The sequence below is a fragment of the Pristiophorus japonicus genome, chromosome 1, assembly GCF_044704955.1.
Source record: "Pristiophorus japonicus isolate sPriJap1 chromosome 1, sPriJap1.hap1, whole genome shotgun sequence".
Lineage (NCBI taxonomy): Eukaryota > Metazoa > Chordata > Chondrichthyes > Pristiophoridae > Pristiophorus > Pristiophorus japonicus.
In genome coordinates, this window is record NC_091977.1 from 331,701,309 (window position 1) to 331,725,664 (window position 24,356).

Sequence of the window (24,356 nt, forward strand, 5' to 3'; positions counted from 1 at the left end):
CAGGGAACTATCCCAGTATATGTGGGGCTTGGAGGGGGTGTGCAGAATGGGAGATAGTGTGGAGGAAGACACAGACTGTACTCAATCCCGATGATCTTTCAGTTTGCGACTGAATTCCGTGGTTTACAGTTGAAAAACTCACTCCCATTTATTTGTTATTTAGCATGTTCTATTTTACAAAATGCGAGTTTCATTACACTACATAAATTAAAAATTAGAAAGTTAAGAAGCAGAGAGCAGGTCAGTTGCACTTTTTTTTATATGACGTCTTTCGGATGAGACCCGTCTGCTCTCTCAAGTGGACGTAAAAGATCCCATGACACTATTTCGAAGAAGAGGAGGGAAGTTATCCCCGGTGTCCTGGCCAATATTATTCCCTCAATCAACATAACAAAAACAGATTATCTGGTCGTTATCACATTGCTGTTTGTGGGAGCTTGCTGTGCGCAAATTGGTTGCTGCATTTCTTACATTACAACAGTGACTACACTCCCAAAGTGCTCCATTGGCTGTAAAGCGTTTTGAGACATCTGGTGGCCGTGAAAGGCGCAATATAAATGCAAGTCTTTCTTCTTTCTTTGCACAAAGGGTAACAATATGAATGCAGATTTTCCAATCGCCATTACTTTAACACTGAAATTTATCCAATTAATAATACCACAAGGAAAATTAAGGCTATGAAATAAATTGCCAGGAAAGCTGTTGGGACTAATAGTGTAAATAGAGAAAGAGGGGTTTGAGGGATATGGAGAGAATGTAGGCAGGTGGGTTTGAGGGATATGGTGAGCAGATGGGGTTGATTGAACAAAAAGGACTTGCATGGTCTAAAATTTCTAAAACTTCTTATGTTCTTTTCAACATGGATTACAAGCTGAGCCATTTGCCACAAGACAGAATGAATCATAACTTCGAATACTGGTCACCCTGAAGGTGAGCTGGCCCATGTGATCAGGGATGTGTCGTTTCAATATTTCTTTGGGCGAAGGGTTAATGATCAAGCAGCGGTTTAGTATCTGGGAAACCCAAGATCAGCAATTCACAGCTGGTTCTGCCAGACATTTCAAAAGTACACTTCCAGATAACAATTGTGAAATCTGTCAGATGTTACAATGAGAAACTCACAGGGAAAGCTCAGTTATCTTCTGCTTCCGTGACTGTTCTCCACCTCACCCACCAAAATAACTCTTTAAATCATGTGTGATATCTAACATGCACTGCAAACATTGTTTTAACTCCGCCGGGTGAGCACGTGTGTCTGCTAATGAGATGATATTTTGTAAGTGGGTTGAGAGTGACATTATCATTCAGGACAATTTAGAGATTGCATGAAGCTGAGGGGAGCGAGATATAGAACAGCAAATCTCAACTATGGCAGAAGAAGCATTCAGGTCAAATGATAGATTCATGAAATCTAATCTGATACTTGTAAATGGAGGAATGTCAGTAATAGTAATGTGGGAAGCTGTAATGGGGCAGGCGTGTGGGCTCAAAGTGGTGTCACAGAGGCTGTGATTGAAAAGGTCTCATTAGCACAGGTCCAACATGGACACAACCGGCTTTAACCCCTCCAAGGATAATGCAGGCATCGTTACACTTAAAAACATCCATGGTGAACAGTCTCACCCATTACTTGTTCACAAACTTAACTTTTTGCCGGCCGCCAGTTGCCCCTTTAAGGGCCACGATTAGGCCGAGCGTAGACCAGGTGAACGCAGTCAGCCCATGGCCCAGCCAGTTTAGGGTAAACCAATCTCGAGTTTGGGTACTAAAACAGGCGTTATACACCTTATTAGCATAATTACAGGGGCCTAACGGCTGTTTTGGACGTCCGCAAGGGTCGCCTCGACAGCAGCTGAACCAGTATGGCGTTGGGCGTGTTTCCAATGCTGTTTGGGGGCGCGAGAGGCTGGCCCCCTAAATTGGACCATCTGGAAAGCAGGCTCAATGAGGTCCAATTTCACCACCAAGTGTCTCCAACTCTTCTAGAACCCACCGCCCGACCATCAGACACACACTGAATGGACTGGTGAGAGGCACAAGGAGCTGCAACAACAACTTGCATTTATATAGCACCTTTCACATAGTAAAATGTCCCAAGGCAATTCACAGGAACGTGATCAAACAAAATGTCATACTGAGCCACATAAGGAGATATTAGGACAGTGATCAAAAGCTTTGTCAAAGAGGTAGGTTTTAAGGAGGAGAGAGAGGTAGAGGTGGAGAGTTTTGGGGAAGTAATTCCAGATCTTTGGGTCTCGTCAGTTGAAAGCACGGCCGGCAATGATGCAGCGATGGAAATCGGGGATGCACAAGAGGCCAGAATTGGAGGAGCGCAGAGATCTCACCGTGTTGTAGGGCTGGAGGAGGTTAGAGAGATAGGGAGGTGCGAGGCCATGGAGGGATTTGAAAACAAGGATGAGAAAATCAATGAACGTTCAGTTTCTTTTACATTCCCCTAATTTGGAAGTGACCTCCTCAAAATTACTGACTGCTCATCTCATTGCACCTCAAAGGGTGAATTGTAACTGGCTCAGCTCCAAGTACAGAGTCTCCCTCTACAAAGGATCTGGTCACAGCACCGGGGTTGGCTGATTCATCACACACCCAAATCTCTAATTGTTCCTTTTTAATTAAATTAAAATCAAGGGTTGGGAGTTTGGGAGTGCGGGTGAAATGGGCGATTGACCTTTGAGGAGGACAGGTGGTGTTTTTTTATGGTTTGTGTGCTCGCTCACTCACTGAGTCAGTGCACACAACAGACACCACACCCCATCCGTCCGTGTGAGCTGGCAAATCCCACATAAGCACAAACCACAGTGATGTGAGGCACAGCCTGTATCAGGAAACCCACCAAATAATGTGCCCTGCAGATTCATTACTGTCATTAAAGAGACAATGGGGGGTCTTGCATCTGCAATGTGGCAAATCGAGGGCGCGGTAAATGGGGGAGCGCGGTAAATGGGGGAGCGCGGTAAATGGGGGAGCGCGGTGAATGGGGGAGTGCGGTGAATGGAGGAGCGTGGTGGTGGGGGGGGGGGAGTGCGGTGATTGGGGGAGTGCGGTGAATGGGGGAGTGCAGTGAATGGGGGAGTGCGGTTGGGGGGGGGGAGTGCGGTGAATGGTGGATTGCGGTGAATGGGGGAGTGCGGTGAATGGGGAAGTGTGGTTGGGGGGGGAGAGCGGTGAATGGGGGAGTGCGGTGAATGGGGGAGTGCGGTGAATGGGGGAGTGCGGTGAATGGGGGAGTGTGGTTGGGGGGGGAGAGCGGTGAATGGGGGAGTGCGGTGAATGGGGGAGTGCGGTTGGGGGGGGAGAGCGGTGAATGGGGGAGTGCGGTGAATGGGGGAGTGCGGTGAATGGGGGAGTGTGGTTGGGGGGGGAGAGCGGTGAATGGGGGAGTGCGGTGAATAGGGGAGTGTGGTTGGGGGGGGTGAGCGGTGAATGGGGGAGTGTGGTGAATGGGGGAGTGTGGTTTGGGGGGGAGAGCGGTGAATGGGGGAGTGCGGTGAATAGGGGAGTGTGGTTGGGGGGGGAGTGCGGTGAATGGGGGAGTGCGGTGAATGGGGGAGTGCGGTGAATGGGGGAGTGTGGTTGGGGGGGGAGTGCGGTGAATGGGGGAGTGCGGTGAATGGGGGAGTGCGGTGAATGGGGGAGTGTGGTTGGGGGGGGGAGAGCGGTGAATGGGGGAGTGCGGTGAATGGGGGAGTGTGGTTGGGGGGGGGGGAGAGCGGTGAATAGGGGAGTGCGGTGAATGGGGGAGTGCGGTGAATGGGGGAGTGTGGTTGGGGGGGGAGAGCGGTGAATGGGGGAGTGTGGTGAATGGGGGAGTGCGGTGAATGGGGGAGCGTGGTTGGGGGGGAGAGCGGTGAATGGGGGAGTGCGGTGAATGGGGGAGTGCGGTGAATGGGGGAGTGCGGTGAATGGGGGAGTGTGGTTGGGGGGGGGGGGGAGAGCGGTGAATAGGGGAGTGCGGTGAATGGGAGAGTGCGGTGAATGGGGGAGTGTGGTTGGGGGGGGAGAGCGGTGAATGGGGGAGTGCGGTGAATGGGGGAGTGCGGTGAATGGGGGAGTGTGGTTGGGGGGGGAGAGCGGTGAATAGGGGAGAGCGGTGAACGGGGGAGTGCGGTGAATGGGGGAGTGTGGTTGGGGGGGGGAGAGCGGTGAATGGGGGAGTGCGGTGAATGGGGGAGTGCGGTGAATGGGGGAGTGTGGTTGGGGGGGGAGAGCGGTGAATGGGGGAGTGCGGTGAATGGGGGAGTGCAGTTACGGGGGGAGTGTGGTTGGGGGGGGAGTGCGGTGAATGGGGGAGTGTGGTTGGGGGGGGGAGAGCGGTGAACGGGGGAGTGCGGTGACTGGGGGAGTGCGGTTGGGGGGGGAGTGCGGTGAATGGGGGAGTGTGGTTGGGGGGGGGAGAGCGGTGAATGGGGGATTGCGGTTGGGGGGAGTGCGGTTGGGGGGGAGTGCGGTGAATGGGGGAGTGTGGTGGATGGGGGAGCGCGGTGAATGGGGGAGCGCGGTGAATGGGGGAGTGCGGTTGGGGGGGAGTGCAGTGAATGGGGGAGTGCGGTGAAGGGGGGAAGCGCGGTGAATGGGGGAGCGCGGTGAATGGGGGAGCGCGGTGAATGGGGGAGTGCGGTGAACTGGGGAGTGCGGTGAACGGGGTAGTGCAGTGAATGGGGGAGTGCGGTGAACGGGGGAGCACGGTGAATGGGGGAGTGCGGTGGTGGGGGGGAGGAGTGCGGTGAATGGGGGAGTGAGGTGAACGGGGGAGCGCGGTGAATGGGGGAGTGCGGTGAATGGGGGAGTGCGGTGAATGGGGGAGTGCGGTGAATGGGGGGAGTGCGGTGTGTGGGGGGGGAGTGCGGTGAATGGGGGAGTGCGGTGAATGGGTGGAGCGCGGTGCGTGGGGGGGGAGTGGGGTGAATGAGGGGAGGGCGGTGTGGGGGGGGGGGAATGCGGTGAATGGGGGATCAGTGAATGGGGATCAGTGAATGGGGGATCAGTGAATGGGGGATCAGTGAATGGGGGATCAGTGAATGGGGGCGCGGTGAATGGGGGATCAGTGAATGGGGGATCAGTGAATGGGGGATCAGTGAATGGGGGCGCGGTGAATGGGGGATCAGTGAATGGGGGAGTGTGGTTGGGGGGGGAGTGCGGTGAATGGGGGAGTGCGGTGAATGGGGGAGTGTGGTTGGGGGGGGAGAGCGGTGAATGGGGGAGTGTGGTGAATGGGGGAGTGCGGTGAATGGGGGAGTGTGGTTGGGGGGGGAGAGCGGTGAATGGGGGAGTGCGGTGAATGGGGGAGTGCGGTGAATGGGGGAGTGCGGTGAATGGGGGAGTGTGGTTGGGGGGGGGGAGAGCGGTGAATAGGGGAGTGCGGTGAATGGGGGAGTGCGGTGAATGGGGGAGTGTGGTTGGGGGGGGAGAGCGGTGAATGGGGGAGTGCGGTGAATGGGGGAGTGCGGTTACGGGGGGAGTGCGGTGAATGGGGGAGTGTGGTTGGGGGGGGGAGAGCGGTGAACGGGGGAGTGCGGTGAATGGGGGAGTGCGGTTGGGGGGGGAGTGCGGTGAATGGGGGACTGTGGTTGGGGGGGGGAGAGCGGTGAATGGGGGATTGCGGTTGGGGGGGAGTGCGGTTGGGGGGGAGTGCGGTGAATGGGGGAGTGTGGTGAATGGGGGAGCGCGGTGAATGGGGGAGCGCGGTGAATGGGGGAGTGCAGTTGGGGGGGGAGTGCAGTGAATGGGGGAGTGCGGTGAATGGGGAACCGCGGTGAATGGGGGAGCGCGGTGAATGGGGGAGCGCGGTGAATGGGGGAGTGCGGTGAACGGGGGAGTGCGGTGAACGGGGTAGTGCGGTGAATGGGGGAGTGCGGTGAACGGGGGAGCACGGTGAATGGGGGAGTGCGGTGGTGGGGGGGAGGAGTGCGGTGAATGGGGGAGTGAGGTGAACGGGGGAGCGCGGTGAATGGGGGAGTGCGGTGAATGGGGGAGTGCGGTGAATGGGGGAGTGCGGTGAATGGGGGGAGTGCGGTGTGTGGGAGGGGGAGTGCGGTGAATGGGGGAGTGCGGTGAATGGGTGGAGCGTGGTGAATGGGTGGAGCGTGGTGCGTGGGGGGGGAGTGGGGTGAATGAGGGGTGCGCGGTGTGGGGGGGGGGGAATGCGGTGAATGGGGGATCAGTGAATGGGGATCAGTGAATGGGGGATCAGTGAATGGGGGATCAGTGAATGGGGGATCAGTGAATGGGGGATCAGTGAAAGGGGGCGCAGTGAATGGAGGATCAGTGAATGGGGGATCAGCGAATGGGGGATCAGTGAATGGGGGATCAGTGAATGGGGGATCAGTGAAAGGGGGATCAGTGAATGGGGGTGCGGTGAATGGGGGATCAGTGAATGGGGGATCAGTGAATGGGGGATCAGTGAATGGGGGCGCGGTGAATGGAGGATCAGTGAATGGGGGATCAGTGAATGGGGGAACAGTGAAAGGGGGCGCGGTGAATGGAGGATCAGTGAATGGGGGATCAGCGAATGGGGGAACAGTGAATGGGGGATCAGTGAATGGGGGCGCGGTGAATGGAGGATCAGTGAATGGGGGATCAGTGAAAGGGGGCGCGGTGAATGGAGGATCAGTGAATGGGGGATCAGTGAATGGGGGATCAGTGAATGGGAGCGCGGTGAATGGAGGATCAGTGAATGGGGGATCAGTGAATCGGGACGCGGTGAATGGGGGATCAGTGAATGGGGGATCAGTGAATGGGGAATCAGTGAATGGGGAATCAGTGAATGGGGGCGCGGTGAATGGAGGATCAGTGAATGGGGGATCAGTGAATGGGGGATCAGTGAATCGGGACGCGGTGAATGGGGGATCAGTGAATGGGGGATCAGTGAATGGGGAATCAGTGAATGGGGGCGCGGTGAATGGAGGATCAGTGAATGGGGGATCAGTGAATGGGGGATCAGTGAATGGGGGATCAGTGAATGGGGGATCAGTGAATGGGGGAGCGCGGTGAATGGGGGAGTGCAGTTGGGGGGGAGTGCAGTGAATGGGGGAGTGCGGTGAATGGGGGAGCGCGGTGAATGGGGGAGTGCGGTGAACGGGGGAGTGCGGTGAACGGGGTAGTGCGGTGAATGGGGGAGTGCGGTGAATGGGGGGAGTGCGGTGTGTGGGGGGGGAGTGCGGTGAATGGGGGAGTGCGGTGAATGGGTGGAGCGCGGTGCGTGGGGGGGGAGTGGGGTGAATGAGGGGAGGGCGGTGTGGGGGGGGGAATGCGGTGAATGGGGGATCAGTGAATGGGGGATCAGTGAATGGGGGATCAGTGAATGGGAGATCAGTGAATGGGGACGCGGTGAATGGGGGACAGTGAATGGGGGATCAGTGAATGGGGGATCAGCGAATGGGGGATCAGTGAATGGGGGATCAGCGAATGGGGGATCAGTGAATGGGGATCAGTGAATGGGGGATCAGTGAATGGGGGATCAGTGAATGGGGGATCAGTGAATGGAAGATCAGTGAAAGGGGGATCAGTGAATGGAAGATCAGTGAAAGGGGGCGCAGTGAATGGAGGATCAGTGAATGGGGGATCAGCGAATGGGGGATCAGTGAATGGGGATCAGTGAATGGGGGATCAGCGAATGGGGGATCAGTGAATGGGGATCAGTGAATGGGGGATCAGTGAATGGGGGATCAGTGAATGGAAGATCAGTGAAAGGGGGCGCAGTGAATGGAGGATCAGTGAATGGGGGATCAGCGAATGGGGGATCAGTGAATGGGGGATCAGTGAATGGGGGATCAGTGAATGGGGGCGCGGTGAATGGAGGATCAGTGAATGGGGGATCAGTGAATGGGGGATAAGTGAATGGGGGATCAGTGAATGGGGGCGCGGTGAATGGAGGATCAGTGAATGGGGGAACAGTGAAAGGGGGCGCGGTGAATGGAGGATCAGTGAATGGGGGAACAGTGAATGGGGGATCAGTGAATGGGGGATCAGTGAATGGGGGTGCGGTGAATGGAGGATCAGTGAATGAGGGATCAGTGAATGGGGAATCAGTGAATGGGGGCGCGGTGAATGGGGGATCAGTGAATGGGGAATCAGTGAATGGGGAATCAGTGAATGGGGGCGCGCTGAATGGAGGATCAGTGAATGGGGGATCAGTGAATGGGGGATCAGTGAATGGGGGCGCGGTGAATGGGGGATCAGTGAATGGTGGATCAGTGAATGGGGGATCAGTGAATGGGGGCGCGGTGAATGGGGGATCAGTGAATGGGGGATCAGTGAATGGGGGATCAGTGAATGGGGGCGCGGTGAATGGGGGATCAGTGAATGGGGGATCAGTGAATGGGGGATCAGTGAATGGGGGCGCGGTGAATGGGGGAGCGCGGTGAATGGGGGAGTGCAGTTGGGGGGGAGTGCAGTGAATGGGGGAGTGCGGTGAATGGGGAAGCGCGGTGAATGGGGGAGCGCGGTGAATGGCGGAGCGCGGTGAATGGGGGAGTGCGGTGAACGGGGGAGTGCGGTGAACGGGGTAGTGCGGTGAATGGGGGAGTGCGGTGAACGGGGGAGCACGGTGAATGAGGGAGTGCGGTGGTTGGGGGAGGAGTGCGGTGAATGGGGGAGTGAGGTGAACGGGGGAGCGCGGTGAATGGGGGAGCGCGGTGAATGGGGGAGTGCAGTTGGGGGGGAGTGCAGTGAATGGGGGAGTGCGGTGAATGGGGAAGCGCGGTGAATGGGGGAGCGCGGTGAATGGGGGAGCGCGGTGAATGGGGGAGCGCGGTGAATGGGGGAGTGCGGTGAACGGGGGAGTGCGGTGAACGGGGTAGTGCGGTGAACGGGGGAGCACGGTGAATGGGGGAGTGCGGTGGTGGGGGGGAGGAGTGCGGTGAATGGGGGAGTGAGGTGAACGGGGGAGCGCGGTGAATGGGGGAGTGCGGTGAATGGGGGAGTGCGGTGAATGGGGGAGTGCGGTGAATGGGGGGAGTGCGGTGTGTGGGGGGGAGTGCGGTGAATGGGTGGAGCGCGGTGCGTGGGGGGGGAGTGGGGTGAATGAGGCGAGCGCGGTGTGGGGGGGGGAATGCGGTGAATGGGGGATCAGTGAATGGGGATCAGTGAATGGGGGATCAGTGAATGGGGGCGCGGTGAATGGGGGATCAGTGAATGGGGGATCAGTGAATGGGGGATCAGTGAATGGGGGCGTGGTGAATGGGAGATCAGTGAATGGGAGATCAGTGAATGGGGGATCAGTGAATGGGGGATCAGTGAATGGGGGCGTGGTGAATGGTGGATCAGTGAATGGGGGATCAGTGAATGGGGGATCAGTGAATGGGGACGCGGTGAATGGGAGATCAGTGAATGGGAGATCAGTGAATGGGGGATCAGTGAATGGGGGATCAGTGAATGGGAGATCAGTGAATGGGGGATCAGTGAATGGGGGATCAGTGAATGGGGGATCAGTGAATGGGGGATCAGTGAATGGAAGATCAGTGAATGGGGGATCAGCGAATGGGGGATCAGTGAATGGGGGATCAGTGAATGGGGGCGCGGTGAATGGGGGATCAGTGAATGGGGGATCAGTGAATTGGGAATCAGTGAATGGGGAATCAGTGAATGGGGGCGCGGTGAATGGGGGATCAGTGAATGGGGGCGCGGTGAATGGGGGATCAGTGAATGGGGGATCAGTGAATTGGGAATCAGTGAATGGGGAATCAGTGAATGGGGGCGCGGTGAATGGGGGATCAGTGAATGGGGGATCAGTGATTGGGGGCGCGGTGAATGGGGGATCAGTGAATGGGGGATCAGTGAATGGGGGATCAGTGAATGGGGGATCAGTGAATGGGGGCGCGGTGAATGTGGGATCAGTAAATGGGGGATCAGTGAATGGGGGCGCGGTGAATGGGGGATCAGTGAATGGGAGATCAGTGAATGGGGGATCAGTGAATGGGGGATCAGTGAATGGGGGCGCGGTGAATGTGGGATCAGTGAATAGGAGATCAGTGAATGGGGGATCAGTGAATGGGGGATCAGTGAATGGGGGCGCGGTGAATGGGGGATCAGTGAATGGGAGATCAGTGAATGGGGGATCAGTGAATGGGGGCGCGGTGAATGGGGGATCAGTGAATGGGGGCGCGGTGAATGGGGATCAGTGAATGGGAGATCAGTGAATGGGGGCGCGGTGAATGGGGGCGCGATGAATGGGGGATCAGTGAATGGGGGCGCGGTGAATGGGGGAATCAGTGAATGGGGGATCAGTGAATGGGGGCGCGGTGAATGTGGGATCAGTAAATGGGGGATCAGTGAATGGGGGCGCGGTGAATGGGGGATCAGTGAATGGGAGATCAGTGAATGGGGGATCAGTGAATGGGGGATCAGTGAATGGGGGCGCGGTGAATGTGGGATCAGTGAATAGGAGATCAGTGAATGGGGGATCAGTGAATGGGGGATCAGTGAATGGGGGCGCGGTGAATGGGGGATCAGTGAATGGGAGATCAGTGAATGGGGGATCAGTGAATGGGGGCGCGGTGAATGGGGGATCAGTGAATGGGGGCGCGGTGAATGGGGATCAGTGAATGGGAGATCAGTGAATGGGGGCGCGGTGAATGGGGGCGCGATGAATGGGGGATCAGTGAATGGGGGATCAGTGAATGGGGGCGCGGTGAATGGGGGATCAGTGAATGGGGGATCAGTGAATGGGGGCACGGTGAATGGGGGATCAGTGAATGGGGGATCAGTGAATGGGGGCGCGGTGAATTGGGGATGAGTGAATGGGGGATCAGTGAATGGGGGATCAGTGAATGGGGGCGTGGTGAATGGGAGCACGGTGAATGGGGGATCAGTGAATGGGGGATCAGTGAATGGGGGCGCGGTGAATGGGGGATCAGTGAATGGGGGATCAGTGAATGGGGGATCAGTGAATGGGGGCGCGGTGAATGGGGGATCATTGAATGGGGGATCAGTGAATGGGGGCGCGGTGAATGGGGGATCAGTGAATGGGGGCGCGGTGAATGGGGGATCAGTGAATGGGGGCGCGGTGAATGGGGGATCAGTGAATGGGGGATCAGTGAATGGGGGCGTGGTGAATGGGGGTCAGTAAATGGGGGATCAGTGAATGGGGGCGCGGTGAATGGGGGATCAGTGAATGGGGGCGCGGTGAATGGGGGATCAGTGAATGGGGGATCAGTGAATGGGGGCGTGGTGAATGGGGGATCAGTAAATGGGGGATCAGTGAATGGGGGCGCGGTGAATGGGGAATCAGTGAATGGAGGCGCGGTGAATGGGGGATCAGTGAATGGGGGATCAGTGAATGGGGGATCAGTGAATGGGGGCGCGGTGAATGGGGGATCAGTGAATGGGGGATCAGTGAATGGGGGCGCGGTGAATGGGGGATCAGTGAATGGGGGATCAGTGAATCGGGGATCAGTGAATGGGGGATCAGTGAATGGGGGCGCGGTGAATGGGGGATCAGTGAATGGGGGATCAGTGAATGGGGGATCAGTGAATGGGGGCGCGGTGAATGTGGGATCAGTAAATGGGGGATCAGTGAATGGGGGTGCGGTGAATGGGGGATCAGGGAATGGGAGATCAGTGAATGGGGGATCAGTGAATGGGGGATCAGTGAATGGGGGCGCGGTGAATGTGGGATCAGTGAATAGGAGATCAGTGAATGGGGGATCAGTGAATGGGGGATCAGTGAATGGGGGATCAGTGAATGGGGGATCAGTGAATGGGGGCGCGGTGAATGGGGGATCAGTGAATGGGAGATCAGTGAATGGGGGATCAGTGAATGGGGGATCAGTGAATGGGGGATCAGTGAATGGGGGCGCGGTGAATGGGGGATCAGTGAATGGGAGATCAGTGAATGGGGGATCAGTGAATGGGGGCGCGGTGAATGGGGGATCAGTGAATGGGGGCGCGGTGAATGGGGATCAGTGAATGGGAGATCAGTGAATGGGGGCGCGGTGAATGGGGGCGCGATGAATGGGGGATCAGTGAATGGGGGATCAGTGAATGGGGGCGCGGTGAATGGGGGATCAGTGAATGGGGGATCAGTGAATGGGGGATCAGTGAATGGGGGCACGGTGAATGGGGGATCAGTGAATGGGGGATCAGTGAATGGGGGCGCGGTGAATTGGGGATGAGTGAATGGGGGATCAGTGAATGGGGGATCAGTGAATGGGGACGTGGTGAATGGGAGCACGGTGAATGGGGGATCAGTGAATGGGGGATCAGTGAATGGGGGCGCGGTGAATGGGGGATCAGTGAATGGGGGATCAGTGAATGGGGGATCAGTGAATGGGGGCGCGGTGAATGGGGGATCATTGAATGGGGGATCAGTGAATGGGGGCGCGGTGAATGGGGGATCAGTGAATGGGGGCGCGGTGAATGGGGGATCAGTGAATGGGGGATCAGTGAATGGGGGATTAGTGAATGGGGGCGTGGTGAATGGGGGATCAGTGAATGGGGGATCAGTGAATGGGGGATCAGTGAATGGGGGATCAGTGAATGGGGGCGTGGTGAATGGGGGATCAGTAAATGGGGGATCAGTGAATGGGGGCGCGGTGAATGGGGGATCAGTGAATGGGGGCGCGGTGAATGGGAGATCAGTGAATGGGGGATCAGTGAATGGGGGATCAGTGAATGGGGGATCAGTGAATGGGGGCGTGGTGAATGGGGGATCAGTAAATGGGGGATCAGTGAATGGGGGCGCGGTGAATGGGGGATCAGTGAATGGGGGATCAGTGAATGGGGGATCAGTGAATGGGGGATCAGTGAATGGGGGCGTGGTGAATGGGGGATCAGTAAATGGGGGATCAGTGAATGGGGGCGCGGTGAATGGGGAATCAGTGAATGGAGGCGCGGTGAATGGGGGATCAGTGAATGGGGGATCAGTGAATGGGGGATCAGTGAATGGGGGCGCGGTGAATGGGGATCAGTGAATGGGGGATCAGTGAATGGGGGCGCGGTGAATGGGGGCGCGATGAATGGGGGATCAGTGAATGGGGGATCAGTGAATGGGGGATCAGTGAATGGGGGCGCGGTGAATGGGGGATCAGTGAATGGGGGATCAGTGAATGGGGGATCAGTGAATGGGGGCGCGGTGAATGGGGGATCAGTGAATGGGGGATCAGTGAATGGGGGATCAGTGAATAGGGGATCAGTGAATGGGGGCGCGGTGAATTGGGGATCAGTGAATGGGGGATCAGTGAATGGGAGCGTGGTGAATGGGGGATCAGTGAATGGGGGATCAGTGAATGGGGGATCAGTGAATGGGGGCGCGGTGAATTGGGGATCAGTGAATGGGGGATCAGTGAATGGGGGATCAGTGAATGGGGGATCAGTGAATGGGGGCGCGGTGAATTGGGGATCAGTGAATGGGGGATCAGTGAATGGGGGATCAGTGAATGGGAGCGTGGTGAATGGGGGATCAGTGAATGGGGGCGTGGTGAATGGGGGATCAATGAATGGGGGATCAATGAATGGGGGCGCGGTGAATGGGGGATCAGTGAATGGGAGATCAGTGAATGGGGGATCAGTGAATGGGGGCGCGGTGAATGGGGGATCAGTGAATGGGAGATCAGTGAATGGGGGATCAGTGAATGGGGGCGCGGTGAATGGGGGATCAGTGAATGGGGGCGCGGTGAATGGGAGATCAGTGAATGGGGGATCAGTGAATGGGGGATCAGTGAATGGGGGATCAGTGAATGGGGATCAGTGAATGGGGGATCAGTGAATGGGGGCGCGGTGAATGGGGGCGCGATGAATGGGGGATCAGTGAATGGGGGATCAGTGAATGGGGGATCAGTGAATGGGGGCGCGGTGAATGGGGGATCAGTGAATGGGGGATCAGTGAATGGGGGATCAGTGAATGGGGATCAGTGAATGGGGGATCAGTGAATGGGGGCGCGGTGAATGGGGGCGCGATGAATGGGGGATCAGTGAATGGGGGATCAGTGAATGGGGGATCAGTGAATGGGGGCGCGGTGAATGGGGGATCAGTGAATGGGGGATCAGTGAATGGGGGATCAGTGAATGGGGGCGCGGTGAATGGGGGATCAGTGAATGGGGGATCAGTGAATGGGGGCGCAGTGAATGGGGGATCAGTGAATGGGGGATCAGTGAATGGGGGATCAGTGAATGGGGGTGTGGTGAATGGGGGATCAGTGAATGGGGCGCGGTGAATGGGGGATCAGTGAATGGGGGATCAGTGAATGGGGGATCAGTGAATGGGGGCGCGGTGAATGGGGGATCAGTGAATGGGGGATCAGTGAATGGGGGATCAGTGAATGGGGGCGCGGTGAATGGGGGATCAGTGAATGGGGGATCAGTGAATGGGGGATCAGTGAATGGGGGATCAGTGAATGGGGGCGTGGTGAATGGGGGATCAGTAAATGGGGGCGTGGTGAATGGGGGATCAGTGAATGGGGGCACGGTGAATGGGGGCACGGTGAATGAGGGAGCAGTGTACAGTGCTGTGCACACAGCTGCACTTTCTGGAAGTGTTAAACTTACTTCACGTAACACTTGCCCCGTCACGCTCGGCTGATAATACCCCAACTGTTATAAAACAGCATCTCCCTCACACTCAGTATGGGCAATTCTCATAACACTATGTAAAGGATGATCTATTTATACTCACAGTGCAGGAACATTTAATACACCTGTTCCCATCGGGGTGGAAATCTTCTCCTTCTCTGTAGTGCTTACCACCAAACTCACACTCTGAAATAAATAACAAGATGCTAATTATACAGCCAATAAAGAGAACGGCAGGGGATGGGAGGAAATAAGAGCACAATGTACAAAAGCCAAGGCAGAGAGCGCTAGTGGTTTATGGCATCAGCTGAACTCTGGGATTAAATCTCAGCCTGTAACTCCTTCCAGCGCTTGCCATTTTACACAATCGATAAGAAGCTGACGATCACGGAACCAGGAACTGATAGGCGACCAGCTGCTACAATGACACTGACCGGTTCAAAGTTCGAGCCCCACCCCCAAGATCAGACATTGGGGGCAGGGCACCGGGGAATTCCATCAGACCATTCGATTCCATCAGTCCCACCTCCTTCTATGACACTCCACACTCCCAGGAAACTCTGGTGTAAGTGCAGCTGGGCAGTGACATCGGCTAGAACCAGCTGTCTTTGGCCTGGCCTCCACAACAGCCTAAACCCTGAGGAAATGCAGGGCTACCGTTATGGAAAACACACATGGACGTTCTCCCTGCGGCTAACAGAGAGCGAGCGATGTGAGTAGGAAGTAAATGGGAAGATGTCTGGCTGGGTATTGGGGGCCAGTGATGTACCCAAGGGAGCAGGGCTATCTGCGGGTTGAGCTCTACACTGGTTCTGGGCTTGAATCACCAACAATTTTAGGTGACGAGCTAACAGGTGAGGCCAGAACGCAAGACCGTGAGGAGTTGAATCCTGTTGTCAGCTGTGTGGAGCTCAACTGCACATGATCAACGCACCAACAACAGCGCAGCTCGTCCTTGGTAAAGGCAGCATTCATTGCCCTTCCCGAATAACCCCAGGGGCATCGAGTAAACCACACCGCGTGGGACTGGAGTCATATGTAGGCCGGACTAGGGCAAAGTGACGGCTTCCCTTCCCTGAAGGACATTAGTCAACTTTCCTGCTAGCCCACAAATTACCAGACTTTGTGAATTCAATGGGATTGTGAACTCTTGACCTCTGGGTTACTAGTCCAATACTAGAACCACCAGGTTACGGTATCCCATAACACAAAAGCTCCTTCACATGTTGATATCACAAAGAACCACAAACCAGCTCAGTTTTTATTACACACAATATTTCAAATTGCAGTTGAGAGCAAGCGAATGGTTTATGACTCACAGCCTGTACTGATGTTTGACAAAGGGTTCTCAGTCACTTGAAATGAAATGAACAGTTCCACTGGCTGTCTGTAGCTCAGGCCTGCAGCATCACTAAACCGTGTTCTGAAAACTACAGACCTGTTAGTGAAGCGAGGCCCTGGATTGCTCATTTCAGCAGATATTGTCTCACCAGCTCGCTGCAAAGCAGAGGAGCAACATGTGCCCTGAGATGGCTAATGGATGTTGCAAACTGCAGTACATTTGGAACCATAACTCTGATTCACAGATCCCATCACTGAGTGTCTCTTAAATAAGGATCTCCTGGGATGATTATAAATCTGAAATCTTCACATTGGCGGGAGGGGGAGAGGGAAAGAGAGAGAGATAGGGGAGAGAGGAAGACAGAGAGAGAGAGGGAGAGAAAGGGGAGGGAGGGGAAGAGGGAGGGGCGATAGGGAGACGGAGCGAGGAAAGAGAGGGGGAATAGGGGAGAGTGGAAGAGAGAGGGAGAGGAAGCGAGGAGTGAGGGGGGAGACGGAGCGAGGAGAGAGAGGGGTAATAGGGGAGAGTGGAAGAGAGGGGGAGAGGGAGCGAGGAGGGAGAGGGGGAGAATGCCTCACTCACAGAGAGCAGGTAAACAGCAAGTCCTCTAATCTTCCCCAGGGTAAACACTTGGAATTCACAAACATCATCTGGATGAGGAGTGATTGGGGAGAAGTAATCAGCCAAGCAGCATCACTCGCTGTAACCCGCCTGTCTACACTCGACGTTAAACATACCCCCTCCCAGCCGATCTCGCTGGGATCATGGCGGGTAGGGGCGGAGAGGAAAGGTCATTCCTTACCTCTCTTCATTTGGTTTTAAAGTCGATTCCAAGACCTACAGGGAAAATAACAGGTTCGCAAGCCAGAAATCCCTCCCAGTGAAAGCTCGCTCACCTTGACACACTGGACAGCAGCTGCCCTGTTGCACTATGGGATTTTTACAATAGACCACACACAGCACCTCTGATTCTGTAACGACACCTTCCTACAGGTAAGACATGAAACACAGATTGTTATTCCCTATTTATGCGCATCATGCAAGGTGTTTGCGAAGAAAGCTTCACTGATTGAGTCTCTGTGTCCGCACGGGCTTCAGATCACAGCACAAGCTCGACACAGTTGCCTTTGACCTCCCACACAAGTGCTGTGTGGGACAAAGCCACACGACAGGTACAAACACAAGACTTTTTTTATTTATCTAAAAAACTTGATAACATTTCTTGAAAACGGAACAGAATCCAAGGAGTGGAATCCAATTCTCACAGTGCCATGTGTAACTCGATTAAACTGTGTCTGGACACTTTTGCTGCTGTTTACTTTGATGTTTCAATAATTCCTGCTTCCTTCAAACTTCCACAAATAGTAATCAACATTTAGCTCCACTTCATTAATCGATCCTCATGTTCTGTGACGAGAATTTGAAAAGAGCTTTACTTATCGCAACTGCTCAATAGTAAAGTGCTTTAAAGACGCATGTTGGAATGCGAAAGAAAGGTAGGAAGGAAAGAAGTCTTGTATTTCTATAGTACCTTTTAGAACCTCAAAGCACTTTACAGCCAATGAAGCACTTTTGAAGTGTATTCACTATTATAATGTAGGAAACATTACATTGAGAAGGTTCTTCTTCAACCACTGGTAGAGGGTTTAATATGATTGAGTGTCTTGCTAGACCACTTCAGAGGGCAGTTAAGAGTCAACAACGTCGGTGTGGGACTGGAGTCCCATATAGGTCCAGACAGGGTAAGGACGACAGGTTTCCTCCCCCAATAGTTGCATAGAATTACATAGAATGTACAGCACCATTCAGCCCAACTGCTCTGTACTTGTGCTTATGCTCCACATGAGCTTCCTCGCACCCTGCGTCATTTAACATATCAGCATATTGTTCTAATCCTTTCTCCCTCATGTTCTTATCTAGCTTCAGAGCGACCCATCAACTTCTTTGCCCAGAAATATCTGCAGGATAGAGATATAGCTGCAGAAACGTGGTTAGGCAAAGGTGAGATGCCCTGGTTGGGATGGAGAAAAGGAGGCCCCAAGGGAGAGCTGTTTGGGGCCAATGGAAGGAGATAAGCAGGGCAGTGAGTGCCAACTCCAACAACCAACACATGGCCATTCAATGCCAGAAGATGCTAACTAAAATAGTTTCTGTCAGTATTAACTATGTTGTGTCACAATAGCACTGGCAGAAAGACATCCTCACCATTTCAATCCAGCCAACACTTCAACACACGATTATGGGTAGGACGCAGAAGGAACACATACCTGACATGTCCGCATCACGCAGGGTTTGGAAGGGATAAGCCAGGCTGCTGAGCTGTTGTACAACTTTCCATTAAACGCACACTCTTATGGAGAGAGGAGACAAAGACACAGAAAGAGTCAGCAAGTCCTAGGAACCACATGAAGAAAGATCGCAAGATAATTACAGATGAGTAATGATGTTTGGCCCATCTTTCTCCATTGAGATCCAAACCCCCTCCCCATCCAAATGTTTGATAGAATGATACAGGACAGAAAGAGGCCATTCGGCCCATCATGTCTGTACCGGCTCTGTGAAAGAGCTATCCAATTAATCCCACTCCACTGCTCTTTCCCCATAGCATTGCACATTTTTCTCCTTCAAGTATTTATCCAATTCCCACATTTAAAGTTATTATTAAATCTGCTTTCACCGCCCTTTTTGGCAATGCATTCTCAATCACAACAACTCGTTGCGTAAAAAAAAATTCTCCCAATTTCTTTCATACCCTGCTTTCAGGGTAAATTATCCAGGGATCTCATGGCTTGCTATCCTGTTGGAAAGTGTGTATGTGTGCAAGTGTGCGCATGTATGTGTCCATGCGTGCCTCTGTGTGTGTATGCGTGCTTGAGTGACGGGGAAGAAGAGCTTGCTTTACGTGTGACTCCCTTTGCACCGACACTTAGCCTAGACTTACAATGAACGACTGCCCATTGCGACAAGTTACCAGGCGTTTCTGGGCTCGTGGTTAGGGTTTGTGTCCTTAGGATTTTAGGAGAGGAGAAAAAAGCAAGGGGAAAAATGTTGGTCTTGACGCTGGGTGGTGATCTGGGAGGAGGTGGACTGCTTGCTCAGTGACATGAAATTTTAAGCAGGGCCAGCGATCAGCTCCCCTGTGTTTGTTGAGCAGGCAGGGGAGGGGCAAATGTTCAGCAGCCCTAGCAATGTCTTGAAGAACACAGCCTGCATCTTTCTGCAGCATGCCGTGACCAGTGCCCTGCATCAATACAAATCGTCCAATGGAAAAAGTCAGAGCTGCATTAAATAAAATACAACTGCCATCGCACAGGGCCTGAAACAGCAGCCAAGCATAAAGGCACAGTCAGCAAACAGCAACTTTAAAGCACCTTTGCATGTTTCACAGCAGCCTCCTCTCTGTTTGATAATGAGAGCACAGTCTTTGGGCAGCACAGGACACTTCTCTCTTGTACATCTTACTTCTTTGTTCTGCAAGTAAGAAATGAAGGAAAAGAATAATTGACAAGTGATGTAACACAATAAACGGCATCACATATACACTGGCTGATCAGGTGTCACACATGTAGGGTAATAATAAACAGCAATGAGGTGCAAGAGAACCATCTAATCGAGCAGTTCTAATGAGAGTTTCTGATTATAAAATGAATGCAGAAACTGAACTAAACTCTCAAACTTGCTGCCAGCTATTATTTGACCTTTCTGACTTTATGGCCTCCAATTTCCTGGTGTAACAGTGACATAATGTTATATTTACATCAAATTTACAGCACAGAAACAGGCCCTTTGGCCCAACAGGTCTATGCTGGTATTTATGCTCCACATGAGCCTCCTTCCAACTTACTTTATATCACCCTATCAACATATCATTAGTATTATTTTCTTTTGCGAGGGAATTTGCGTGTAACAATTTACGCCGGTTTTGCACAAATTTCCTTGATCATTCTCACCTCTTCTGAGATAAATCCGCCAAAACTGTCTGCTGTTCATTTACATAGGCCCACCAGCGCGTCAAATACCCGCTCACTTGGGTTTCCTGTATTTACACCAGTAATGCACTGGTGTAGAATTACCCCCGAAAATTTAGTTGCAGCACAGCCCAAAGTCACCTGATATTAGTCTAACTGGATTTTCTGGAATGTGATAGCGATTTTCCTCATGATGGTTTTGAATTTTTCTCACCGTGAACCAGCACTGTCCTGAACCAGAACCAGTGCCGTCAGTCTCAGTGCACCCAAAATGTTTCAGGTCCCACCCCCCGGCATTTAAAAGGATGAAGCAGTTGGATTGAGCTTCCCAATGAAGATGCCCCTGTTCTGCATAATAATGGAAGAGGAGCAGCAGAAGCGAGAGGTTCTGAGAGTGCAGTGCCAGGGCAGATGACTGCAGCCCACTCGCTATTGCCCCTACTGGTGGCACTGCATTTACACTTGTTTTACCCTGAGTTATTAAGTTCCAGTGTAGGCAAATGAGCGCCATAGGAAATTTGGGCGCAAGTTCCCATGGTCAAGATCGGAATAAATTTGATCATTTCTGAGTAAGTGCGATGCAGAAAATTCTCATCCGAAAGTGTTTATAGTGATTAATCTTCTTGCTGTTAACTCCCAGTCATACTAAGCACAATCTGGGGAAAAGGGGCATTAACGGCAGCAGGGTGTGACCAGACCACACAGGGTAAGGGACTTCAGTTACGTGGGTAGACTAGAGAAGCTTAGAACAGAGAAGATTGAGAGGAGATTTGACAGAGGTGTTCAAAATCATGAGGGTGTCTAGGCAGAGTAGATAAAGAGAAACTGTTCCCATTGGCTGAAGGGTCAAGAACCAGAGGCCACAGATTTAAGGTGATTGGCAGAAGAACCAAAGGTGACATAGGAAAGAAATATTTATGCAGTGAGTGGTTAGGATGTGGAATGCACTGCCTGAAAGGCTGGTGGAGGCAGATTCAATTGAGGCTTTCAAAAGGAAGTTGGATAAGTACCTGAAGGAAAATAATTTGCAGGGCTACAGGGAAAAGGCAGGGGAGTGGGACTTGCAGAGAGCTGGCATGGGCTCGATGGGCCGAATGGTCTTCTGTTCTGTAACCATTCTATGATTCTAATATGAGCAATGACCAGGGACCATCTTGCACACTGAATTATACAGTGCACTTCTGATTATTGGCTTTGGAGGGGGGTGCAGCGCAGATTGGCCAGAATGATACTTGGGTTTAAAAGATTAAATCATGAGGACACATTGCATAGACTAGGCTTGTATTCCCTTGAGCATAGATGTCTGAGGGATGATCTGATCAAGGTGTTTAAGATGGTTAAAGGAGTTGATAGGAGTAGAGAGCGAGAAACTATTTCTTCTGGTGGGGGGAGTCCAGAACAAGGGGGCACAACTTTAAAATTAGAGGTAGGCCATTCAAGGGTGATGTCAGGAAGCATCTCTTCACACAAAGGGTAGTGGAAATCTGGAACTCTCTCCCCCAAAAAGCTGTTGATGCTTGGGGTCAATTGGAGCTTACGAGATGCGACTAACTGTCATTTTGGTTTCTCAATAAAGGCAAAGACCCAGGAATGGTCAAGTGTAACCTTCTCCACTGTCTGCTCGATAAAGTATAATACACATATTGCTTTTTTTATTGCCTACAGTTTAAGACATCTGCAGCCGAGTTAATAAATTTAAACTCTGGTCTGCCATAAACCACCATATAAGGTTGAACAAAATTCCTTTGCAATGGCATAAACCTATATTTAGGTTTACAATTCTGCATTCTATCTTTCATGAAATCAATAAAATTTGAGTAACATCTGTGTCAAATTCAGTTAATGAAGTGGTCATGAGAGAGATGGAATTCAATAATTATACCTTATGCAGCAAGGTCCAATCACATGTTTCATCAATGCAAAACCAATGATTAATGTAATAATGTACCATGTTGCAGATTGAGGGCTAAATATTAATGCCAGACTCCTTTCTCGAGGTTATTAATGAAGGATATCATTCATGATTCATCGCTTGCTAATAAAATGGACAGGGAATGAAATTATTTCTTCTTGCAAATCAAATAAACTGACACAAGATTGCATTGTTTGGTTGGCGACCTTTAACCTATGCAGGAAATGGACTGATAATTGCTTGAAATACATTTCTGCTTTTTAATTAACCTTACTGCACAATTTAGCTAAAAAAATGTTTATTGCAGAATTTACTGTATAAAGGTAGGCAGCCCATTGTCTTACTGCCCCATTTAGGCCAGGAGGGCTTCAGGTTTAATCGCCGCTCTGGAATGAGTTAGCTGATAGGCTGTAGTGGCTTTACAATTGGTCTCTTGGGATATTGAAGCCAAAAGAGACCAGTCTGGGCTACCCCCTGGTGACCTCTGTGGTGGGTGAGTGTCAGGCTATGGTGCCAACTAACAGTACAACCTGTGGACCAGCTCAAAACAGAGACTAGCGAACACTTGTGAAACTGTATGCCAACATGAGTTACTGCCTTCAGGAGAAGAGGGCAAAAACACTAAAAGAACACACTCCCTAAAAACTGCACAGCAACACACAGCCACTCTCATGAAGATTGAGTTGTGATCTGATCAAGTTGTTTAAAATAAGAAAAGGATTTGGTCGGGTAGATACAGAGAAACTATTTCCTCTGGTGAGGAAATGAAGAACGAGGGGACATAATCTTAAAATTCGAGCCAGGCCATTTAGGAGGAAAATCAGGAAACACCTTTTCGCGCAAAGGGTAGTAAAAATCAGGAACTCTCTCCCTTAAAAAGGCTGTGGATGCTGGGAGTCAATTGCAGCTTTCAACACAGAGATGGATCGATTTTTATTGGGTAAGGGCATCAAGGGATATTGAGCAAAGGCTGGTAAGTGGAGCTGAGGTACAGATAAGCCATGATCTGATTGAATGGTGGAGCAGGCTCGAGGGGCTGATGGTCTCCTCCTGCTCCGACACAATTAGAGACATCCAATCCCAGCTTGGGATATTTAACAAAACGGCGGAAAAGAATTAATTTGCAAAAAAGGTTTCAAGCATGACCTCAGAACAGCCACAGGCTCATACAAATGCTATGTGGCACACTGATTATTTGGCATATATTCTTTCCGCTTCATCTCCAATACTTCCTTATTTCCCTCCACTTCAAATTTAACTACAGCAGTCACAAAATCTTTGTTGGTCAGCAAGACAAGATTTAACAGCTCCTCCACTCCCATCCCTTTCCCTCTAATCCCCAGCTGCTCTGCTTCAGGTAAGAGGAAGGCAGCTGGGCCTAGGACAGGGTTGGGTGCATGTACATAGAATTACATAGAGTGAACAGCACAGAAACAGGCCATTTGGCCAATGCTCCCTCTAATTTTATTTTGGGCCACATGGCCCCTTTTACAAGTTGCATGGCCCAATCAAAAGTCCACGCATGCGTGGGTTTTTCAATTTAAAAGCCGGCTCATCGGCTGCAAGGGACCCCTGGAGTATGGCTGTGCAGCTTAAAGCTGTCATGGCTAGGTACCAGGTGGCTAGTAAACCCTGTCGGAGGTCATTGGGATGTGCACACATGTGTGCGGCCCAGGTATAAAAGGCCAGCCATCTTGTAATGTAATTACTTTGGGCCCTAATAAAGTAGAGCCAGGTTTGTATCTGTTCAGAGTTTACAGTATTCAGTCTATTGAGTTATTGCATACACATTTGGCAACGCGGTAACAAGAACCTTCGCATGCAAAAGTGAGCACAATTGGAATTCTGGAGTGATTCGTAGAGGGAGAAGATTGGGCAGACTTTGTAGCCCGCTTGAACCAGTACTTCGTCGCCACCAAAATGGAGAAAGAGGCAGATGCAGTTCGTCGCTGGGCGGTCTGCGGTTTGCGGTCCGAAAATCTATGGACATAAAGAATCTCCTCTCACCCTTAGGTTCAACGGACAAGAACTATGAAACATTGTGTGCTCTGGTACATGACCATCTCAAACCAGATGAAGGCATCATCATCTCAAGATATCATTGAAACATAGAAACATAGAAAATAGGTGCAGGAGTAGGCCATTCGATTCTATATGCACGTTCATTCTGAGGGCCAGGATGTATCGGAATTCGTAAGATGTCTAGCTGGACTGTGTAAGTTCAAAACTGCATTGGCAGACATGCTGCGGGACTTCTTTGTAATTGGCATCAACCATGGGGTGATCCTGCGCAAGCTACTAGCGGCGGAGACGCTGGATTTGAGCAAGGCCATCACAATTGCCCATGACGACGGACAAAAGCTTAAAGCAGATATCATTGAAAAATCGGAACTCGGCAAGTACTGTAAACAAAATAGTATCGTCGTTTGGCAGAGCTGCATATGGCAGGGCCTACCCTACTGCGCACGTGAAACCTGTGGCTGCTCAAAGTCCGCCAACGGGAATGAATCCGATATCACTGTGTTGGTGTTGTGGGGGAAATCACCAGCATCATCAGTGTCGGTTTAAACAGTATATTTGTAAAGGCTGTTCGAGAGTGGGGATTCTCCAG

At 52.3% G+C, this 24,356-nt stretch overlaps 1 protein-coding gene across 1 annotated transcript in view; it reads right to left on the reverse strand.

Annotated features, from left to right (window-relative positions):
* Nucleotides 1-24,356, reverse strand: part of bmper (BMP binding endothelial regulator) — a 166,230-nt gene that overhangs the window by 114,211 nt on the left and 27,663 nt on the right. Inside the window, exons 3-6 of the mRNA XM_070874387.1 lie at nucleotides 19,237-19,336; nucleotides 18,133-18,215; nucleotides 16,762-16,852; nucleotides 14,627-14,709 (exon numbers count right to left, since the gene is read on the reverse strand). Of these exons, the coding sequence (XP_070730488.1) occupies nucleotides 14,627-14,709; nucleotides 16,762-16,852; nucleotides 18,133-18,215; nucleotides 19,237-19,336 (357 nt within the window). The remainder of the gene's footprint in view (nucleotides 1-14,626; nucleotides 14,710-16,761; nucleotides 16,853-18,132; nucleotides 18,216-19,236; nucleotides 19,337-24,356) is intronic.